Consider the following 21,940-nt stretch of genomic DNA (forward strand, 5'->3'; position numbering starts at 1 on the left):
CCCTTTTGCATGCTTATCTAAGTGCTCCCTCCACCATCTCGCCATTAAAACAGCCTTTCTGGTAGCTATCATCTGAGCCAGGTGGGCTTGTGAGGACCAAGCACTAATGGCATATACTCCGTGTATGGTATTCCATGGGGATAAAATTTCTTTGAAAAATGTGTGGTGTCTGACTTTCACTTAAACCGAACCATCTGTTCCCTAGCTTTCTTCCCCAAACCTCACTCAAACTTGGTGGAAGCCAAACTGCACACCTTAGATGTTTCCCAGGCCCTTCTTCATTACCTAGATAGAACAAAGTCATTTAGAAAATCACCTGTTTGTTCATGGCACTTGGAAAAACACTTCAAGGCTGTTAGCTTCCCAGGGTTTTGCGGCATCTTGCTACCACTTCCCCTTAGTGTGAGGAAGCCTTGCCTGCGTACTACTTGTCAGCTCCCTGACTCCATTAGCCATGAGCAACATAAGTACTCCCCTCTTAGTCCATGCAGGCTCCACTTTTCCTCTGTAGGTTAGTGATAGCCATACTCCAAGCCCCCTGAGTATCTCTCTGAAGTATCCATCAACCTCATTCACCGGACACTCAGAATTCGAGATTCACTGTTCCCAAAGGAATAGTACCCCCAACTTACCAGTTAGACCTTGGATGACTGCACCGTTTAAGACATAGCACTTAGACATGTTTATAGTGAAAACAAGTAAAAGCTTATTTAACAAAGTATAGATAATTGAGAAGCAGCAAGTGGAAGTTTTAGAAACTAATGATTACATGTAAAATAGAACACACATTCTAGAACAGTGGTTCTCAAACTTTAGTATTGGTGACCCCTTTCACATAGCAAGCCTCTGTGTGCAACCCCCACTTATAAATTAAAAACACTTTTTTACATATTTAACACCATTATAAATGCTGGAGGCAAAGCAGGGTTTGGGGTGGAGGCTGACCGTTTGCGACCCCTCATGTAATAACCTTGTGACCTCCTGAGGGGTCCTGACCCTCAGTTTGAGAAGCCCTGTTCTAGAACTAGACATGATTAACAAGATAGTTTTCTGTCTAATGAAGTTTAGTTCACCCAAGTCTTTGCAGCATTTTCCAACCGGGTTGGCTTTGACAATCCTTTCATAAGTTAGGCTCTTTACTTGTAAACAAGATACCCCTGGCACTTTGTTTTCCTACAGTTTTGCTCTCATGTGATTTCTCAATCTCCATGAGCTTCAGCCTTAGTAATGCAAATAGGCCTACGCTGGGAAGTGGACAGTATACATATGACTAGCCAGAGAGAAAGACATGTCTCTTCCCTCTGACCTGACAGGAGCAGGTTTATCATCTTCAGACGATCTGCCTTAACTCATACATTAAGAACTTAATTTTCAGAAGAAATATTTAAGTCCTTGAACATTATGTCTTCATGAATTTCAAGATGATAATGCTGACTAGTGGGCTACTGGCATGTGAGGTCTCTACCAAGAGCCATGTTTTGGTAAACTTAATATGCATATGTTTGGCCCAAGGCATCCCTGTAAAACTCTATGCCCCCCTGTACCCTCTGCCAGTTGGCACAAAAACGTTCTTGGGTCACAAGGGCCAACCCATCTCTTCTCAGATGTGCAGGTTGGTTACCCCATGCATTAAAGTCTCCTACCAGTTATCAAGTCTACCTCTCCTTTCAGGAATCAGGACACACTCAGCTGGAGCTCAAGCAGTCTCTTCAGGTTGCTTAATGATATTCCTTACTGAAATCTGCAGAGCAGCTACATGGAGTTTAGTTTATACTTTTACAATATGTTTTACCCTGGATTTGGCTTCTAGATCAGATGCCAAATTTGAGACACACATTCTTTAGTCCTAATTTAGATAAACATAGGACTCCATGGATTCTCTCATAGTGCTCATGGAATCGCTAGTGAGTCATCACAAGTGAAATCTACATGGACAAAGACTCAAAGAGAAAGGTTACTTACGTTGTAACTGTGGATCTTCTAAATGTGTTGTACCTCTGGATCTCATGACCTGCCCTCTGTCCCAGCCCTATTTGGAGTCCAACTCTGCTGGGATTCTGAATTATCAAGAGAGTTGATCAGGACCATTCTTCCCAATGTGCCCTCAGATGTAGGAGGTGCACAAGCACAGGCAGAGCACAGACACGGCCTGAATGGATGTTGCTGGTCATAAGATATGGCTCTTGTGCACATGAGGCACATGCACACCATATGTGGCATCCAATAACCACTGTTACTGTAGTTTTTACTTTTTCTGAAGTCCAAGTCTACTTAACTTTTTTAATACATTGGATGATATAAAAATTCTGTGAAGGGAAAAGTTAAATTAGAGACTTCATTAAAAGTTGAAAGCTTTTTGGGAGAAGTGGCTACGTGACCTAACAGTGATATTATGGTGGTAACTCTCAGGCCAGGACTTTCAGAAACTGTATAAATTGAGATTGTCCATATTTAACCTCCTAAATAAGCAGCCTGATTTTCATACTTCCCAACATCCAGCAACTCCTGTTGACTTAAGTGGGATGAGTACAGCACTTTGGAAGTTCAGGCACCTAAATAAGTTGTACTGACTTTTAAAATCTTGGGCTTAATTTTCTGTTCCAACAATTTCTTTTTTTCAGTTTGCAAGTTTCACAGACACTTAACTCCTTAAACTCAAGGTCTCACAGTCATTATCTTAGCAGAAACCTTCATGCAACTCCTGAAAATTGAAATGTTTGTATTAAACTCCAAAAATTTCCTCCCAAATTGAATTTTAAGAGGTTATGTGCACCATTGAGGATTTGATAAAACTAAAAATTTTAGACCATCTATATTTGAGAATCTTTTACAAAATTAGATTTATCAAAGGTTTTCAAAGTTACAAGTTCCATAACTCTGTATTAGGCTATTAGGACATACTTTCCAAAACACTTTTCTTTCACCTAAGAAAAATCATAATACACTTCAGGTAAAGATTTCAGCTGCCTTTCTTCTGAAAGTTGAGGAGTGTGTGTTGATATCTCTTAGAAACTTTTTCTTAATTGTGGGCTGTTGTGGTTTCTTAAGTATATCCCCCTACATTTTTGTGTCAGGGTAATGAACAATATTTAATGGTAGTTGGACAGATTGAATAAGAACTTAAATTCAGATACCAGGTTTTTTAAAATGGTAGATTACAATAGTATGAAATGCTGCATGATAAAGCACTCTTAGCCCTGGAATATCTAAAGGATAATATCCTCAGCACTTCCTATAATTTAGTAAAACTTGTGTAGGAAAGAATGATATAATACACTCTGGGCTGGGTGATCATTCCCACATCAACCACAGACTTCCTGTGTGATCATGTTGGGAAATCACTTAACCTACCTTCTACTCCTCTCCTGTAACATAGGAAAAACATGCCTTGCCTTGCCTGCATGCTGAGAGGATAAAATCCATCAGTAAATTAGGCATCCAGATACTAGAGTGAACTTTGTGCAAGTACCTAAATAGACTTGTTTTTGCATGGAAGAAAAATGTAAAAGCTCCATAGATGAAAGTGAAATAAAACTAATTTGAGTGAGACTGAACAAAGCTTTTAAGAACAGTTGTGGCAACTCTACAGGTTTTTTAGATTGAAGCTCTTACAGTTCAGCAATCTGCTCTTTTTAGACAATGCATAAAAATACTCCTGTGAAAGTTATTGCAGTAAAAACTTCAAGATAGGTTTATAATTTCATACTGTTCTTCTCTGGAAGGTTTTTTACCTTCCAGATGGATTTTTTTTTTCTCCTTTCAGCTTTTTTTTGGCCAATCCACGCAATACTTAAGCTATGTGGGCAATTAGAGCATAAATGCTATTTTGTTTATAGTTTGAAGTCTCAAGACAGGATTTTTATAGAATTTTTTTTACCTAATCCATGTTAAATAAAACCTTATCAACTTTGCATAGCCAGAAAATAAAATCTTCCAGGTAAGACCACTGTTATAAGTTGAATGTCCATCTTGTGTTTTGCCACAATAGCAATGTATTTGCACATTACAGTTGGATAGGCTTGTAAAAACAAACTACAAAAACTTAAATTACAATATTTTGACTAAGCCCTTTCTTAATGTTTGTAACAAATTGTTTTGTTTTTGTGTTTGAAGGCCATTTAGATATGGTTCGTTTTCTGCTTGAAGCTGGAGCTGATCAAGAACATAAAACAGATGAGATGCACACAGCCCTAATGGAGGCCTGCATGGTAAATAGCATTTGGTGAATCAATTTTGTTTGGGGTGAGAGGCATAAAAGGGGTTGGTAGAACAAAGCAAGCCTTTTTTGGTTAATGAGATTTTTTTTAATCCACTGATCTGGAAAAAAATACTAATTTTTTTTTTAGGGATGTCTTGCTAAGAATACCTTTTTAAAGTGGTTTGTCAAAAGGCAGCCTGGCTCTTAGATTTAGTTCTCTGTGTGGAAAAAATAGTTCTTTTGTTATATTGAGTTTGCCCTACAATGTGCTTTTTGGTGCAACCGTCCTTTAGTGGCTTTCAAAGTGTGAGGCATGCCCCTGCGGGGGGGACATGGAGGGGTGGCAAAGTGGGGCTGCAGCAGTGGGGAGGGCACACAAGGAGTCCCCAGTGGTCAAGGGCCGGGGGGAGGGGGGCGGGCGGAGTGTAGGAGGAAGGAATGCATACCAGCCCCACAGCAGCCAGCTTGTCTACCCACCTTCCTTTTTTGACCATTGGGACTCCCCTTCATGCTCTCCTGACCTGGACACCTGGCTGGCTGCAGCTCCTTGTATTTTAAATGCTCCAGAGCCTGTGGGAATGAGAGGCTGTGGACCTGGGAGAGAGGGAGAGTGAGGAGCCCTGAGGAGCCTTGTTTCACTCCAAGCTGCTATAGGCTCCTTCAGTGATGGAGGCAGCCATCCTGCTGCTGTCCCAGATGTGAGCCACCCAGCACCCTTGATAAGTCACTTCCTGCTCTGGATGGGAGCTGTTGTGACTCACATGGGGAAAGGAAAGTAAACCTCCCCACCCCAAAAAGGGACCTCTTTAGAGAGAATCACTGCAGTTTGGTTTTCAGGATGCAGTGTCCTCATTAAGGCTACATTTTAGTCACAGGTATTTTTAGTAAAAGTCATGGAAGGGTCATGGGCAGTCAACTAAAATTCACAGCCCATGACGTGTCCATGACTTGTGCTATACCCCTGATTAAATCTTGGGAGTGCCATGGGTGTTCAAGTGGGGGGCGACTCGGATGGCGCCACGGATGCTCGGGGGCATGTGCTTGACGGTCCAGGACCCCCATGGGTGTTGGAGGGGGCGGGTGCTTGGGGATTGGGGTGGCAGCCCAGGACCCCCGCTGGTGCTGGGGTCAGGATTGGTGGGACTGGCAGCTCCCTACCTGGCTTCTCAGAAACGGTGATATGTCCCTCCCTAAGCTCCTAGCTCCACGAACTGCCTCCGCCCACAGCTCCCATTTGCTGGGAACTGCAGCCATGTTGCCTTTTCCAGGGAGGCGCCCGCCCGCCCGCCCCCCCCCCCCCCCAAGGTAAGCACCACTCAGAGCCCTCACCCCCTCCCACACCCCAGCCCTGAGCCACCTCCCACACCCAAACTTATCCTGCGGTGAGCAGTGTCCCAAGACTGCCCCAGCCGCAGCTGGCGCGACTGGCCTAGGGACTGCCTGAGCTGCTTGCCAGTTGCACCGGCCACTTCAGAAGTCATGGAGGTCACAGAATTGCAGCCTTAGTTGTCATCTGGTAAGACGAGGTGCCAGAGTGACAACTGGCTGATGGAGAAGATTCACAAAAGGAATATAAGAATGGAAATATTGGTCAATATTTAAATATCCGGATATTGCTAAACCAAACTTTACATTTTTATTTTATGGTGTGACTGTCACAAGTTTTGATAAATTGGATGTATCCTCATTTGTCAGACAAGTGCTATCAAATCCAAATAGAGGGTGTTTTTCACTTAGTTTCTTCTGGTGTGCAGACAGGCTTCCTTAGTTATCTTGCCTCTGCTGAGACAGTCTTTCCAGGCATTGTTGAAGCTCTGGATCTAACATAGAACAGAAGAGGACAAAGGAAACTTCTTTCTAGTAATACCTAGGAAGTGCTAATAATAGCACCCCATTCTGCCAGTTCTGGCCCCATTTCCACTGTGGTCTTACTTGAAGCTGCAGCCACCAGATCCAACTAAGAGTAGGAGCAATTCTGAACCAGGTGAACACTCTTCTTCCACTGCCCTTTGTGGTCTTTGGATATCCACAGCTCTTCCCAAGTTTCCCCTTTTTCCCAAAACCCCCTTTAAAGAAACTTCTAGGAGGGCCTAGACTCAACTGTGAGCTTACAAAACATTATGCTGAAGGTAAGTCTTCGCCTACTCTGTCACAATAAGGGATTCCATTAATCAGGAGCCCTATAGCCTGGATGGATCAGGCCTTTGCAGCCTCCCTGGTCTCACTAACAAATTACCTTTTGCCTTCTGTCACAGAGTCACAAAGTCTAGCCTATGCCCCTGCCTGTAACCAGTCTCCTGGGAGCGATCTCTTTAATGTGACAGGCCCCAAGGACCCACTTAGTTCCATGGGCAGACCTATGGCCTTCAAGATTGGGCCTTTGGCATCAGCAGTCCCTGTCTCTCTCTGTGACTCCTTCCAGTGAATCCAGTCATGCCAGACTTGCTGGAAGCTTGTATTGTACCCCTTCAGGGCACACTGCTCTGAATATTTACAGTGACACAGGCAACCTTTTCAAAACAAGGTAACAATTTGTTAGTCACGTGGCCTACAGTATCTGAAAGTCCTTATGTTATCAGTGAGAGGCAGAAGCTAAGCCATAGTCCATCCCAGTCAAACCAATGCCATGATGAGCCAGCCAAGCTGTGGTGGACTCCCGCTCGACTCCATCTCTTGTCTTTTTGTCCACCCAGGTGAGCTCCTGAGTCCCTTCAAAGAGCTGTCCTTCTCCGCATCACCTGACACCTTTTCCTCTTTGTTCTCAATCTCAGTTCACACATCTCATTGGCCAGGGTTTCCTCCTGATAGGCGTGGATTGTTCAGTCATTAAGGTGTCTGTCTTCATGGATCCTCTGTTGATTTGGATCACTTAAACCTGTTCCTTAATGGTGCGGACAGCTAGGTGAGACACCTGTGTGTCATGTTCTACCTTGAGCAGACTTAATCCTTCCCCCCCCACAGGGTAACCACGCAAGGTGTGGGAGGAAACTGAGGCGCACACATGCATCGTAAAAATATTTTTACAAATTCCCACTTTGTCACACCTTCCTTTCAAGAAAACTTACTCAGAGCTCCATGTACACAGCAAGCACACTCCTTGGACCCTTTCCTACTCTTAGAGGTGGAGAGGAACATCATCCTTTCCTTCCTCCTATATGGTGTCTTCTGAAAAAGGTGAGCTAGAATTTGATTGACTTGCTCACTGTGTCCTGGGTTTCTTTTTCCTTTCACTTTCTTATTCCTCCAAAAACCCTCAGGGTCATTTTGGAGCAGTGAAGTTAATTGGGCTCCTATCTAACAAAAACCTTAATCTCTCTGGAGGAACAGAAATCAGAATGAGAACAAGTGCCTTATTTTCTTCTAGGGCTGAACCTCAGTGCTGATTCTGCCTATCCACTGCTGTATAGCAGATATTATGTAAAGTGGATCATGTCCTCATCTGATTCAGTGTCTTCACGATCCACTCCTGGGAGAATTTTGTGCCACTGTGTGCGCGCATAATTGAGTTGCGCATATTTTTAATTTTTTGCACAGAAAAAAGCTTCTGCTGGACAGTTGCTGCAGTTCCACCTTTTGCTCACCAGAGGGCACTGTGGCACTAGAACAGAGCAGCAGCTCCGGTCCAGCTAGGAAAGAGAGAGCACACCTTCCTTCTTCACAGTGCCTTTTGGGCTAGGTCAGGAGACAGACAGCATGGGGTTGCTGGGAGGTCATAGACAGGCTCGTAAGGGCTAGTGTGGGAGGGCAGACTGGGGCAGGGGCTGAATGGGAGTGGTGGTGGGGGAGTGGAGTTGCAGGGCCACATGGGGACCGGGGTGGTGTGGCTGAGTAGGGGCACAGACACATGGGGATGTGGGAAGGGGTGCAGGGCTTCAGGGGGATGGGGGAATGGGGGTGGAGGGACACATGTGGACACGGGCAGGTGTGCCTGACTGAATGGGAGAAGCTAGGAGTCAGCCAGGATCTCCATGGGGGAAGCTCCCTAACAATCCCTCCCCGCCCCCTCAAAAAAACCTGTTCCATACTTTTCCCAACCATACACAACAACCCTCCAAGTTCACAACCAGGCTTCTTCCCAGCAATTACTTCCCTCTCCCTCAGCTCCTCTGTTACCGCTGATTCCAAAGTCTTTGCACTGCTTCTGAGGGATGTGGGAAATACAGTTCAGTACTGTAGTTTAAATTAATTATTACTTAGAGTTCTGTAAGGAAGCTATTTGTCAAACATTTCCTGAATCTTTTTCGTTGTCTGTATTGTTACAGACGTACTTGCTGACAGATATTTTGAAATTAATGACCAAAAATAGTTGAAAAAAAAAAGTTGTGTTTTGACAAAATATGCAGAAATTAACAGAATTTGGAAATATTGTGCTTGGAATTTTTAATTTTTTGGTGCAGAATTCTCCCAGGAGTACCTACCAAAGAACCTCCTTGGGCTCTTCAGCCTGGATCCTGACTTCTGTGACCTCTGGCTATCTCAAAATGGGACTCATTCTCTTCCCTTCTAACCACTGGGACTCTGCCTCCCAGAAGGAAGGTAGAAGGGGGGAGAGGGTATGCTATACAATAATTCAAACTGCTGGTGCACAGCTCTGTGCCTTCTACCCCCCTAGAACAGCCATCCAGTGGCTTATTGAGATCTAACCAGACAAAGCGTTTGCTCCATGCTGTAATTTGTGGTAGACAGGAACCACTGTATGTGCTTCACTGGTGTTAATATGGCCAAGATTACACCCACTTGAGGTCAATGTCTTGGACACCTCCACCTTGGCCCAGAGAGCAATGTAGATCCATCCCTGGGGAGGGAGAGATCACCTACTAGCCTTGTCTCCTTGCCCTTACTTTTAAGGGCACCCAGCTGTTTACACTGTACCTTGAAGGAGTTATCAAAGATATGCTTCTCCCCTAAGGAGAGGCAGGCCTAACTTCCTCAGTGAAGAAATCATTAGTGAACTACAAACTGAAGAGAGAACCTCAGTGTTTCCTTCACAAGCAGGAATTCATCAGGTTGGCTTTTGAGGCCCCCGAGATCTGCTTTCTGTTATGTCCTGATCAGGTGAATCCCACACGACTGTATTGGCTTAGGTGAATCATCAAGCTCAAGCCCAGAGCATTCCTTCCAGACAAAATTCAATGTTCTCTTCCATGCAGGTGGAGAAAAATTTAATTACCCTCAGTGCCCTGCACATGCAGGCATCTGAATGTCAGTCTGGATGAGCAAGAAAATGGTCTGTCCACTAGTTGGTCTTCAAAAAAGTAGTCGTCGTCAGCCCCGCTCATTAGACCTCTTTTCCTTGAGCTACAACTTTCCGAGATACTGTAACATATATACTTTGACCTCAAGGCCTGTATATAGCATGTATTCTTTGTCATTAGTGGGGAATGGAGTTCACACCTTTTCCTCACCTCTTACTGATAACAGGGTCTGCAAAAAGTGAAAAGGATTGATGCCTGCTGATCAATGTTCCCTCTAATTTTTTTACTTTCATGTGCAGAATGAATTTTGTGTGCACCAATATGGAGGTGATGTGTGGCGGGGGTGGGGCTGAGAGATTTGGGGGCTCAGGGTTGGGATATAGATTTGGGGGCTCAGGGTTGGGATATAGATTTGGGCTGCAGCGGGGGGTGAGGCTCTGGCTAGGGCTGTGGGCTCTGGGGTGGGGCTGGAGATGAGGGAATTGAGGTGTGGGATGAGGGTGGTTCAGGGCTAGGGCAGAGGGTTAGGGGGTGGGGGTGAGGGTTCTGGCTAGGAATGCAGGCTCTGGAGTGGGGCCGGAGATGAGGGGTTTGGAGTGAAGGCTGTCCTGGGGCTGTGGCAGGGAGAGAGGACTCCCCCAACCCCCTCTCGCTGCAGTGGTCCGGGGCCTGGGGAGAGGCACCTCTCCCCATTACGTGCCTGCGTGGCAGCTCGGCCGGGAGAGAAACACCTCTCCCTGCTGCGCAGCCGAGCGGCTTAGAGGGAACTTAGCTGCCAATTCATGTGGGTGTAGAGCATCTGAGACTGGTCTAGTTCATGGGTCTTTAGCTGTTCCAAAGGCTTCTCCTTTATCCTGACCAAATCTTCCTCAGTCTCATATCCTTGCTTATGAAACCTCCCTCAGTTCTAAGTTCTGGATTACCAGGTGTGTCCTCTTTTGTTACTGGGAGAAGGGTACTATCTTTTTTTTTCTATGAGGTGAAGTCTCTCTTAGTTTCCATGGGATTGTAGCCCAGAGGTCCATTATTATCTCCATCTGGAGTTCTTCCAGAGTGAGTTTGAGCGTGTGTTCTCTGCTAGTATCCAGATGCCTTGTTGATATGAGCAAAAATGCTTGCTGCTATCAACAGGTATTGGAAACAGCTGTACCTGTTTCCCAGTGCTGGAATATTGTTCAGCTGCAAGTGTAGCCAGTGATAAATTGAGTTGAACACTGTTAGCTGTAGTTCCTGAAACAGTCAAACACAATTGCTGTTTAATAGCAAGTGTAACCAACACTCGGGATTGATTTCAGATGCACCCCTTGCTGACATCATTTGTCAGCCAAAGGAACTTCAGCTAGTGGAGACAAACCTCCTGCTCCATAAGAGAGTTCTGACTGGGGTTTCCTTCTCATAATCGGGTTCCTTAAAGTAGTCTCTTACCTTAGACCTCGTGTAAGTCTCACTGTTTGCTGGAGCCAAATCAAGTACAGAGTGTCTACTGCTCAGACGCATTTGAACCTACTTTCGTTATTACACTGTTTCCTGTGGCCTTTAACTTTGTTAGAGACTCTGTAGGAGCTCACAGCCCCATCTTGAAACCCTCATGCCTCATTTTCCATAAAGAGAAAACTTCTCTAAATGTGCCCCAGTCGTCTTCCCATTGTAATCTCAGTCTTCCACCTTAACCAGGATATTTTGCTCCCCAACCTCCAGGTCCATTGGCATTCTGTGAACCCTCTGCCAAATACTCAAGGCCTTATCTTTCCCAAACCATTCCTCAAATGCTGGTCCCTGTTCTAAAGGTCTTGCAAAATCAGAAAACATCCAGATCTTGCTCAGTCGGATTCTTTATCCAGTGCTAGTACTCATTTGCTGGCCTTCCCTGCTCAGAGAAGCTTTGAGCTTTTTATCTAAACCACGCACCATTCAGGCCATAAAAAAATCTTTGGTAGATGAGTTCTTCCAGGCCACCACCTGAGCACAGTTACATTTTTGAGATGTTACCAGCTGTATTTGCATATATTGGCTGATGTAGCCTTCAGTTGGTGAGTTCTTGGGTTCTTCTATGACAACCCTAGGTCGTCTTCCTTCGTGAAGAGGTCCCAACAGCTGTTTGGTCTCCTTTCCTTCATTCTCCCAGTTTCTCCCCTCTTGCCACTTTGCTGTAACACATTTTAACTTCTCCATAGTTACTTTTCTTCCCTTGGTATGGAAGCTGCTAGTTAGTTGTTTGTCCATACTGGTGATAAGCCAATCATGGAAAAGCAAATTTCTTACTGGATTAATTGCTTACTATTGGGAGTAGTCATTACTGATTTCAGTGGGATTACTCACTATACTAAACTCTGTCTGGTAATTGTGTGTTGGATTATTTACTAGCGGTATTACCCTGGTGCCCAAAAGGTGTGGTTCTAGCCCCAAAGCTCTAATAATATAAAATAAAGGACCAGGCTCTTTTTATTTCTAAATTACACAATTCCTAGTTGATTGGACGTGAAATATAGTAGTCTTCAGATTATTATGCAAAAGTGTTACCATTATTAATGTTATATGAGGTTTTTAGTTAGAAAAAGAAATAAGATATTTTTCAAAGTAGGACAAATGCACTGTTTTAATTTTCAGACGTCTTGAAAGTAGATCTTATCAGGGTCTGAAAATGGACTTGCATGATAGCATTATTGACAGTTGTGTCCTTTGTTAAATTGGGATGTTTCTGATTTCATTTCTTTTTAACTTTTACTTTGCTCTTAGGATGGACATGTAGAAGTAGCTCGTTTGCTTCTAGATAGTGGTGCTCAAGTCAATATGCCTGCGGATTCATTTGAATCTCCACTTACACTAGCTGCTTGTGGTGGACATGTGGAGCTAGCTGCACTACTGATAGAAAGGGGAGCAAATCTTGAGGAAGTTAATGATGAAGGTTATACTCCACTGATGGAAGCTGCACGTGAAGGGCATGAGGAGATGGTAGCACTGTTACTGGCACAGGGTAAGAAAACAATTTCATCTTATAAATTACTGTACTGTAAATTACATCTTTTTAGTAGTTTAAATTACATATTCTTTTATAGTCTTTTATTCTGAATGATTAAGTACTGACCCTGCTAGTTCGTGTGTGATGGCTCAGGATTTAGCACGTGGTTTTGACTTGACAGTTACTGTATAGGAATAACGTAGAACTAACTACACTGATCTCTTGCTAAGGGCTATGGGGTAGGGGCAAAGCGGGAAGATGAGTGCCTATATGATTTGTCTGTCTGGCCAGACAGATTAACAGATAATTTGTTTCATAGGAGCAAATATAAATGCACAGACAGAAGAAACGCAAGAAACAGCTCTTACTCTGGCATGCTGTGGAGGATTTTCTGAAGTAGCTGATTTCCTTATTAAGGCAGGAGCTGATATAGAACTTGGTTGCTCTACACCTTTAATGGAAGCTGCTCAGGAGGGACACCTTGAATTGGTGAAATATTTATTGGCAGCAGGTATGTTGATATAAATGACAGGTTGACTTACAGGAGATTTAGCTTAAAAATGCTAATTAAATTAACTAATTTTTTAATTTAAAAAAAAGTATAAATTAGGAAATAACTACAGTTACTGGCAATTAAAGTTGCAGCAGGGCACACTCCATCTTCCCAAAACCTTAAAAGAATGGAACAACCTAAGAGAAAAGACATTCTGCATTCTTTTCCATATTTATATTGTCTAAATTGAACAGTATCAGCTATGCAGTCCAACAATCCATGAGGCTTTTGCTTCCATCCAGTAGATACCAAAAACTAAATATGTACTCAGTCTTCATTAAGCGTGCACTCTAACACACAACATTAACAGTGACTACTTCTGCTTTTGTACTCTGCTGAGTGTTTTGGGGCAAATAAGTTACTCTGTAAAATATGGTTTTGTTCAGCCTGAAACTATTTGTGAATTTGTGGTGTTTGCTGAATAGCTTTTGACCAAACTGACAAAATCAAAACATTTCAGTTTGACCAGTCTTAAAAAAAAACCAAACACCTGTTTTTATTTTGAGCATTTTGACAAAAACAAATAAGTAAATTAAAAAAAAACAAAAGCCTACGAGGAGGAGGACATCTTATAACCTTTACCCCACTAGGGTACTTTCTTGGGATGCGGGAAACTGTGGTTCAGTTCTTCCCTCTGTCTGATGTGGAGAAAAGATTTGAACATGGGTCTCCCACACTGCAGGAAAGTGTGGTAGTAACTGGGTTTTGGGATAATGTGCATAGGTTAATAGACTCTAGGTCGAGGTAGGCAAACTTTGGGTATGGAAATTGTATGGTGGGCCATGAATGCTCACAAAATTGGGGGTTGGGGTGCATGAGGGCTCCAGGTTGGGGGTGCGGGCTCTACAGTGGGGCCAGAAATGAGGTGTTCAGGGTGCGGGAGGGGGCTCTGGGGTGGGGCTGGAGACAAGGGGTTTGGGGTGCAAGAGGTAGCTCCAGGCTGGGACCGAGGGGTTCAGAGGGCGGGAGAGGGATCAGGGTTGGGGCAGGGGTTGGGGTGCAGGAGGGGGCAGGGGGGCAGGCTCCGGCCGGCACTTACCTCAAGCAGCTCCTGGAAGCAGTGACATGTCCCTCCTTTGGCTCCTACGCGGAGGTGCGGCCAGGCGGCTCTGTGTGCTGCCCCGTCCGCAGGCGCTGCACCTGCAGCTCCCGGAAGCAGCAGTTCCCAGCCAATGGAAGCTGCAGGGGATGGCGCTTGGGGCGGGGGCAGCATGCAGAGCTCCCTGGTTGCCCCAATGCATAGGAGCCAGAGGGGGGGCATGCTGCTGCTTCTGGGAACCGCATGGAGCCATGGCACACACTGAATGGGGCAAGCCCCCAACCCCGCTCCCCAGCAGGAACTTGAGGGCTGGATTAAAACATGTGCAGGGCCGGATGCGGACCCTGGGCCTTAGTTTGCTCACCCCTACTCTAGGTTGTCGAACCAGACTTCAGAAAAGAAACAAAGCCTGAATTCAGACATGGATTTAGGAACTGAAATCTTCAGCACTGTGGGGGGGAAATGCTGCTGCCCATCAGTACTGCAGTGAGTGAGTTGAACGGTTTTGTTCACCACTTTAACTGCTGTCAAATGTGCCATAACCTTCTTTTGCCACAAATTCCTGACTCTACTTCTGTGTCTCAGGCCTCTTTCCCTGTTAGGCACAGTGCTGTTGGCAGTAAGTAGAACATGGCTTCAGTTGCCATGGAAGGAAGATCTGTTGCTTTTTTTTTTAGGTTTTAACAGTTAGTGGGATCACTCAGATAAAATATTTGGGTGAGAGGACATCTACAGTAACCAGTAAAACGTATGTTGCTTTTATAGGAGCGAATGTACATGCTACAACAGCAACAGGAGACACAGCTTTGACCTATGCTTGTGAAAATGGACATACTGACGTTGCAGACGTATTGCTTCAAGCTGGTGCTGATTTAGTAAGACTTTTCATGTGTATCTTGTGCATGAAAATATTTTAACTGTAAACTTAGCATTTACTTTTACCTTTCTTACAGAAAAAAAGTTAAGTGCTTAATATAAAGCAAGAAGAAAGCTTTGCAAGTGTTAACATATGTATACATTGGTGGTACTAGTCAAAAGGAGGATTGAAAGCCTGTAACATCTGTCCCAGTTTAAGAGGAATAGCACTAAATATTGATGCATCCATTAGTTAAATACTTAGTAAATTCTTGGATTTTGTAATAGTTCACTCTTGCCCTTGGCAGAATGCACCACGGGACTCAGTACTCTGCAAGGTATAGTTTGTCTGTTCTTTTAGTTCTACCAGTCTTATTCTTCATCCATGTCCCAGAATCCTGAGTTTCCAATACTGGATTAGAAATTTTTGGGATGACTACTCTCTACATTTTAAACTTCACGGGCATTTAAATTGGGTTTTTTATTGATCTTTGGTCACTTTCTATCATTTTGGTATTCTTTCTATAGCACAGCTTTCAAAATTTAGACTAAATGTGCAACAAATGCCTTCCCAAGGGCCAGAGTATATTGGAATTGTATACCACATCCTAGTATATGTCTGTTTGCCTTCTAGGCCACTTTCATGGTTTTCCCATGTTACTCCCAGGTTCTGTTTGTTGTGTTCTGCATAGTATATCCATTAAACAGTAAGTTAGGTTGCTGTTTTGGGTTTATTGATGATTGCTGATGCCAGTCAGCTGGAGGGCTTAAAATTGCTGCTTCAGTGTACCTGTCAGCTACAGGTATCTCACTATTGATTTTTTTTAAAATTGTGTTCAGAACGTAATTGTTTTGCTTTTAATAGTCCTTCTGAGGAGCACTAGAGCATTCTCGTGGATCCTTCACCCTTGAAACTTTTTCAGTCTACATCCTTCTAGGCTGGGGCTGTCTTTGGAGTCCAACACTACTTACTACTTTCCTTCCATTTCTTCAATAGGTTTAAGGTGTTAGCTTTCTCCCTATCCCGCTTCTATAGCTCTTTCACTAACTTACAAATAGCTCAGGGAATTGGAAGCCTGAACTTCACTCAGTTTCTGAACTTTATTTATAGTAACCGGTTGAAACTTTGAACTTGAATTTCTTAAATTGTCTCTCTCTACAACACAGCCACACTGATTGTGGGAGCTACTTACAATGACTTATTTGTAGAAAAACAGTATTAAAAGGTATGTAAAGAATATCATTACAATAACTCGAGTCTCCCAGTCTTCAGTGTCCTTATTAAGCTGCTTAAACAATCACTTAGATGCTTATTGAAGCCCACACTTGAAACAGCAGTTTTTAAATTAAATTTATTTTAAAAAGGTAAACTTAAAGTCGTGGCTGTGATGCTGCACTAGTGAATTACAAAAGCACTGTTCTTTTAGAAAGAAAATTTAGTTTTAGACCACCTCAGTTTTCATAGGCAGGCCCAGGCTTTTTCTCTCAGCAGCAGAGGGAGACTGCTCCCTCCTAACTCTCTTATGAGAATTGCGATGCCACTATGCTTGGTGTTCTGTATCCAGCAAAGGACATAACATATGCTTGTGAATAAACTCGCTCATCTTTAGTAGCTTATCCTAATGTATTGACATCAATTCAAACTCAATACAAAGGCTATCTATTTTAGTTACATATATCACCCCCTTACTGTAGTATCTGAGAGCATTGTGACCTTGTAATGTATGTATTTTCTCCAAACCCATGTGAGATAAGGAAGTAAAATATCTCCATTTTACAGATGGTGAACCAAGGCACAGGGAGACTAATTGATTGTTGGGTTTTTGTGGCCTTTTTCAGGGATTTGAATTTTTTTGTGTGGTTGCTTTAGTTATGGATGAATAATATAGGGTTTATTGCATCCTGTAGCTCTACCCTTAAACAATATTTTGTGCCAGCTAAAGGGGTCCAGAGTTTTTATTTGCCCACTAACTCCTTAGTGGTGCAGGTGGCTGCAGAGAGGTCCAGGTTACAGCAACACAAGTCCACTACAACTGACGAGCGCTAAAGCCTTGACTTCTAGAGGAGGAAAGTATTTTCATCAGTTAGTCTCCAGTTCAGTGTTGCTAACTACCAGGTATAGTTAACAAATTATGACTTCTTAAATTACTCCAAATTCAGAGACAAACTTCCTTAGGAAGACGGGGCTCAGTTCCAAGCCCTCATCGATAAAGGCAATCTGGTGGCTAAGACATGACTTCATGTGGCAGTGGATGCGCTGACATTGCATCTAGAGGAATCCTCATGGCTATAGTCCATGAGGCGTGAATCATGGCTGTTGTCTTCAGGGTTCCCCAGAGAGGTCCACAATATCAACAATTTTGCCCTTTGAGTCTAATCTCTTCAGTGAGAAGACAGTCACTATACTCTTAAGGACTCTAGCACAACCCTCTGCTCCCTAGGTGTTTACACCCCAACCCCCAAAAGAAACACCACAAGCAGACCCAGAGGCCCAGACCTCCCCCCAGGTCATTCTATCACTACTGCCCTTACAAACCACCATGCAAGCGACAGAGCGTTCAAAGCCACAGGTTTTGGCTTCCTCCGCCTCTACAACCACTACCCAGCTCTCTCTCTGTCCAAGGATTTCTTTTAATGAGACGTTCAAGGACTGCATACAGCTATTGATGCCATGCCATATTTTCCCCCCGAAATATTTGGGGGCTGCCTTACCCATTCTGCACACAACTGGAGGGCAATAACAGACAAGTGGTTATTAGACATCATCCACTCCAGCTACATAGTTGTTTCTCACCTCTGCACCACAAACCCTTTTTCCTGGCCCCTTCTAAGGCTCTACTCTCACAAGGGCATCCTTCATCAAGAAGTGAACTCTTTCAGAAAAGGGCTGTAGAGCAGGTGCCACCCTAACACCAAGGGATAGGGTTCCCCTTCCCATACTTCATAGTTTAAAAAAAAAAAAAAGAGGGAGACCAATTCTTGATCTACACCAACTAAACATTTTTATTAGCAAATCAGAATTTTGCATCATAGTAATTCCATCCCTGGAGGAGAATGAGAGGTGTCCCTAGCCTCTGTTTGCCAGAAACTGGAAATAGATGACAGGACAGATCACTTGATTACCTGTTCTGTTCATTCCCTCTGAAGCACCCGGCATTGGCCACTGTTGGAAGACAGTCTAGACCTTTTGGTCTGACCCAGTATGGCCATTCTTAATACATGGTTTGTGGCCCTCGACTTGAAAGATGCCATTTTCATGTGGATACTTAGCATTCCCACAGAAGAGTTCTTAAATTTGTTGTAGGACACGAGCACGTCCAATTCAGAGTACTTTGATTTAGGCTGGCGGTGTCACCCAGGGTCTTATTAGTCTTTTCTCTGGAGGCCTAGATAAGACACGGTGGCTACACCATCTTTCTGTATTTTGATGACTGGCTATTAATGGGGCAGATCAAGCCAAGAGGTCCAGTTGGCAACCCTATTATCTTACTCCACATTCTGGCAACAATGAGATTCTGTTTGAACAAAGAACACTTGGACTCCCACGAGGACTATAGATTTCATAGGATCAATCCTAGACTAATGATCTGGAAAAGCCTACCTCCCTACAGATAATTTTCCAGCTATGAACAGCCTGATAAACCAAGTCACCCTCAGACCTTGCACCTTCCCTGCTAGGCCACTTGGCTCCATGTACATACATAATACTGTTCACCGGACCCCACATCCATTGTCTGCAGGCCTGGCTTCAGTTTGTTTACTCACTGAACAAGGACAATATGAATACATAGGTAATGATTCCACCACAAGCCAGAGCCTCTCTGGTATGGTGGATGAAACTGGATCCAAGTGCAAGTCCTCTTTTTCTTCCATCCACCTCCAACACAACCATAATCACAGATGCATAGGATGGGGGAGCACATATGGACAATCACTGCACAAGGCACATGGTCCCCATGGGAGGCCAGAACATATATCAATCTCCTGGAGTTGAGGGCAGTTCCCGTAGCCTGAAACACATTCCTCACACTCCTGCAGTTCTGTCAGACAACATGACAGTATATTTTTTTATATAAACTAAAAGGGTGGAGCGAGATCTCTTCATGTTTGTATGGAGACAGTGAACTTATGGAACTGGTTCATGAAGAACCACATCACACTCTCAGTGACATACCTACGAGGTGCGCAAAATACTCTGGCGAACTATCTCAGCAGGCATTTCTCCGTAGACCACAAATGGGAAATACATAATTCTGTCTTGACTGAAATCTTCACCCAGTGGGGAGCACCATCTTTGGACCTATTTGCCTGCCAAACAAGAAATTCAGTCTCTGCTGTTCGAGAACATCAGTAGGGCAAGACTCCAGGGATGATGGCCTTCTGTTATCCTGGATGAACTGTCTGAGGTACTCCCATCCCCTTCTACCTCAGGTTCTCCGCAGAATTCACAATGACAGGACCAGGGTTATTCTCGTTGCACCCGATTGGCCCAGACAGTTTTGATTTCCAGACCCTCTACAAATATCAGCCCATCCTTCCATCTATATTCAACCTTTTCCATATCTGTTCATTCAGGGCAAGTGCAGGACCAGACATCCCAGCCAAGACCCTCTTCATCTCACGGCCTGGTATTTGGATGGGCATCAGTTCTGGAACTTTTATGTTCGAAGGCCATCTGAATGATCCTTTTATCCCAGCAGAAAAATTTCCACTAGAAATGCTATTTAGCTAAATGGAGGCATTTCTCTACCTGGTCACAAAGAAATCAGTTATCACCAGAATCAGCAGATGTCCCTGTCATTTTAGATTATCTTCTGTGCCTCAAACTGTCAGGGCTTTCTGTTAGCTTGTTGAAACTCCATCCAGCGGCAGTCAGTGCCTTGCATCCTCTCATCCTGCCACACTTACTTACCTACCACAATTCAGTTCTTGAACGGCCTCATTAGAACCTTCCCACCAGTGATGAAACCTATGCCACAATGGGACCTCACTTTGTACTCCCAATTCTTACCAGACCATGTTTCGAACCAATGGCCACATGTTCCATGTCACGCTTCTCCATGAAGGTTTTAATTGCCATCACATCAGCCAGACAGGTGAGCCAACTAGGAGCACTCATGGCAGACCCAGCATACTCCGTATTTATTAGAAAAAAGGTCTCCCTTAATCTCCATCCAAAATTCATCTCCAAGATAATTCAGAGTTTCACACGAACCAACCTATTCATTCACTCAGTGTCAGACAGGTCCTGGCCTTTTATCTGCAGAGAACAAAGCCAATTAGGAGAAAACTGTCTTTTTGTCAGCGATAGTAGAGCTATTACGAGGGCAAGTGTTATCGGTCCAGAGAGACTAAGTGGAATCTCTGCATCACTCTTATTATTTGCCACATATTTCTCCCCAGTCAGGGTGAAGGCCCAATTGACCAGAGCACAAGCAATCTCAATGGCATCTGTTGGAGAAGTTCCAATACCAGACATTTGTAAAGTGGCTATCTGGAGCTCTATCCACACCTTTATGGGGCATTACACCCTAATCCAGTCTTCCTCAGTATATGCAGCTGTCGGGACAGCAGTGTTATAGACTTCCATACCAATTGCATCTTGCACCCTGCTCTTACTTGAATACTGCTTACCAATCACCCATGTGTGGAGCCCACATATAGACCAGCACCGAAGAAATGGAGGTTGCTTACCCATAACTTGAGGTTCTTTGAGATGTGTGGTTCTTATTTGTATTCCACTACCTGCCCTCCTTCCCCTCTGGTTTGGATCCTATTTGATTCATGGTAAGAAAACTGGAGAGGCATTGGTCCATACCGCCCTTTATGTCCTCATTTTGGAGCACAAGGAGAGCAACAGCGCATGCACAGACCAGTGTACGCTACTTGCTACAAATCTCTGGTCTCAGGCGCGTGGCCTGCATTTTAGAGCCCTGTATGGATACAAAATTTGTATCCACATCCAATCCGCAAACATGGTCGGAATTTGGGGAGAGCATGTGCTCTTATAGTAGGGATAAAGGAGAGAAGACCGAACTGGGGTGGGGGGAATCAAATCCATGTCTTAGATGTCTGTATATTAATGCAAGAAGTATGGTGAATAAACAGGAAGAACTCAAAATGTTAGTAAATACAGCTACGACGTAGTTGGCATCACAGACTTGGAGGGATAATACACATGACTGGAATATTGGTATAGAAGAGTACAGCTTGCTCAGGAAGGACAGGCAGGGGAAAAAAGGGAGGTGTTGCCTTTGTATATTAAAAACGTATAGATTTGGATTGAGGTTGAGATGGAAATAGGAGACAGACTTGTTGAAAGTATCTGGGTAAGGTTAAAAGGGGTAAAAAAAAAAAAAAAAAAGGGTGATGTCATGATAGGGGTCTACTGCAGACCACCTAACCAGGAAGAAGAGATGGATGAGGCTTTCTTTGAACAACTAACAAAATCATCCAAAGCATAGGATTTGGTGGTGATGGGGGACTTCAACTACTCAGACATCGGTTGGGGAAAATAACACAGCAAGGCACAGATTATCCAACAAGTTCTTGCAAAGTATTAGAGACAATTTTTTTATTTCAGAAGGTGGAGAAAGGTACTAGGGGAGAGGCTGTTCTAGATTTGATTTTTGACAGATAGGGAGCAACTGGTTGAGAATTTGAAAGTGGAAGGCAACTTGGGTGAAAGTGATTATGAAATGGTAGAGTTCATGATTTTAAGGAGTGGTAGGAGGGAGAACAGCAAAATAAAGACAGTGGATTTTAAGAAGGCAGACTTTAGCAAACTCAGGGAGTTGATAGGTAAGATCCCATGGGAAGCAAGTCTAAAGGGAAAAACAATTGAAGACAGTAGGCAGTGTTTCAGAGACATTAAGGGCACAAGATCAAACTATCCCATTACATAGGAAAGATGGGAAGTCTGGCAAGAGATCACCCTGGCTTACCAAGAGATCTTCAGTGATCTAAAACTCAAAAAAGAGTCCTACAAAAAATGGAAACTAGGTCAAATTACAAAGGATGAATATCGACAAATAACAAGTTTGTAGGGACAAAATTAGAAAGGCCAAGGCACAAAACGAGATCAAATTAGCTAGAGAAAAAGGGTAACAAGAAAACATTCTACAAATACATTAGAAGCAAA

The 21,940-nt window shown here is 43.8% G+C and overlaps 1 protein-coding gene across 10 annotated transcripts in view; it reads left to right on the forward strand.

Annotated features, from left to right (window-relative positions):
- Positions 1-21,940, forward strand: part of ANKHD1 (ankyrin repeat and KH domain containing 1) — a 206,664-nt gene that overhangs the window by 104,186 nt on the left and 80,538 nt on the right. For 9 of the 10 annotated variants that reach the window (XM_073356055.1, XM_073356058.1, XM_073356056.1 and 6 more), the window contains exons 7-10: positions 4,114-4,208; positions 12,130-12,367; positions 12,672-12,863; positions 14,710-14,819. In XM_073356055.1, coding sequence (XP_073212156.1) covers positions 4,114-4,208; positions 12,130-12,367; positions 12,672-12,863; positions 14,710-14,819 — 635 coding nt within the window. The remainder of the gene's footprint in view (positions 1-4,113; positions 4,209-12,129; positions 12,368-12,671; positions 12,864-14,709; positions 14,820-21,940) is intronic. The other variant, XM_073356065.1, reaches the window with a different exon arrangement.

Source organism: Lepidochelys kempii, chromosome 8 (genome assembly GCF_965140265.1).
Source record: "Lepidochelys kempii isolate rLepKem1 chromosome 8, rLepKem1.hap2, whole genome shotgun sequence".
In the NCBI taxonomy this organism is placed as follows: Eukaryota; Metazoa; Chordata; order Testudines; family Cheloniidae; genus Lepidochelys; species Lepidochelys kempii.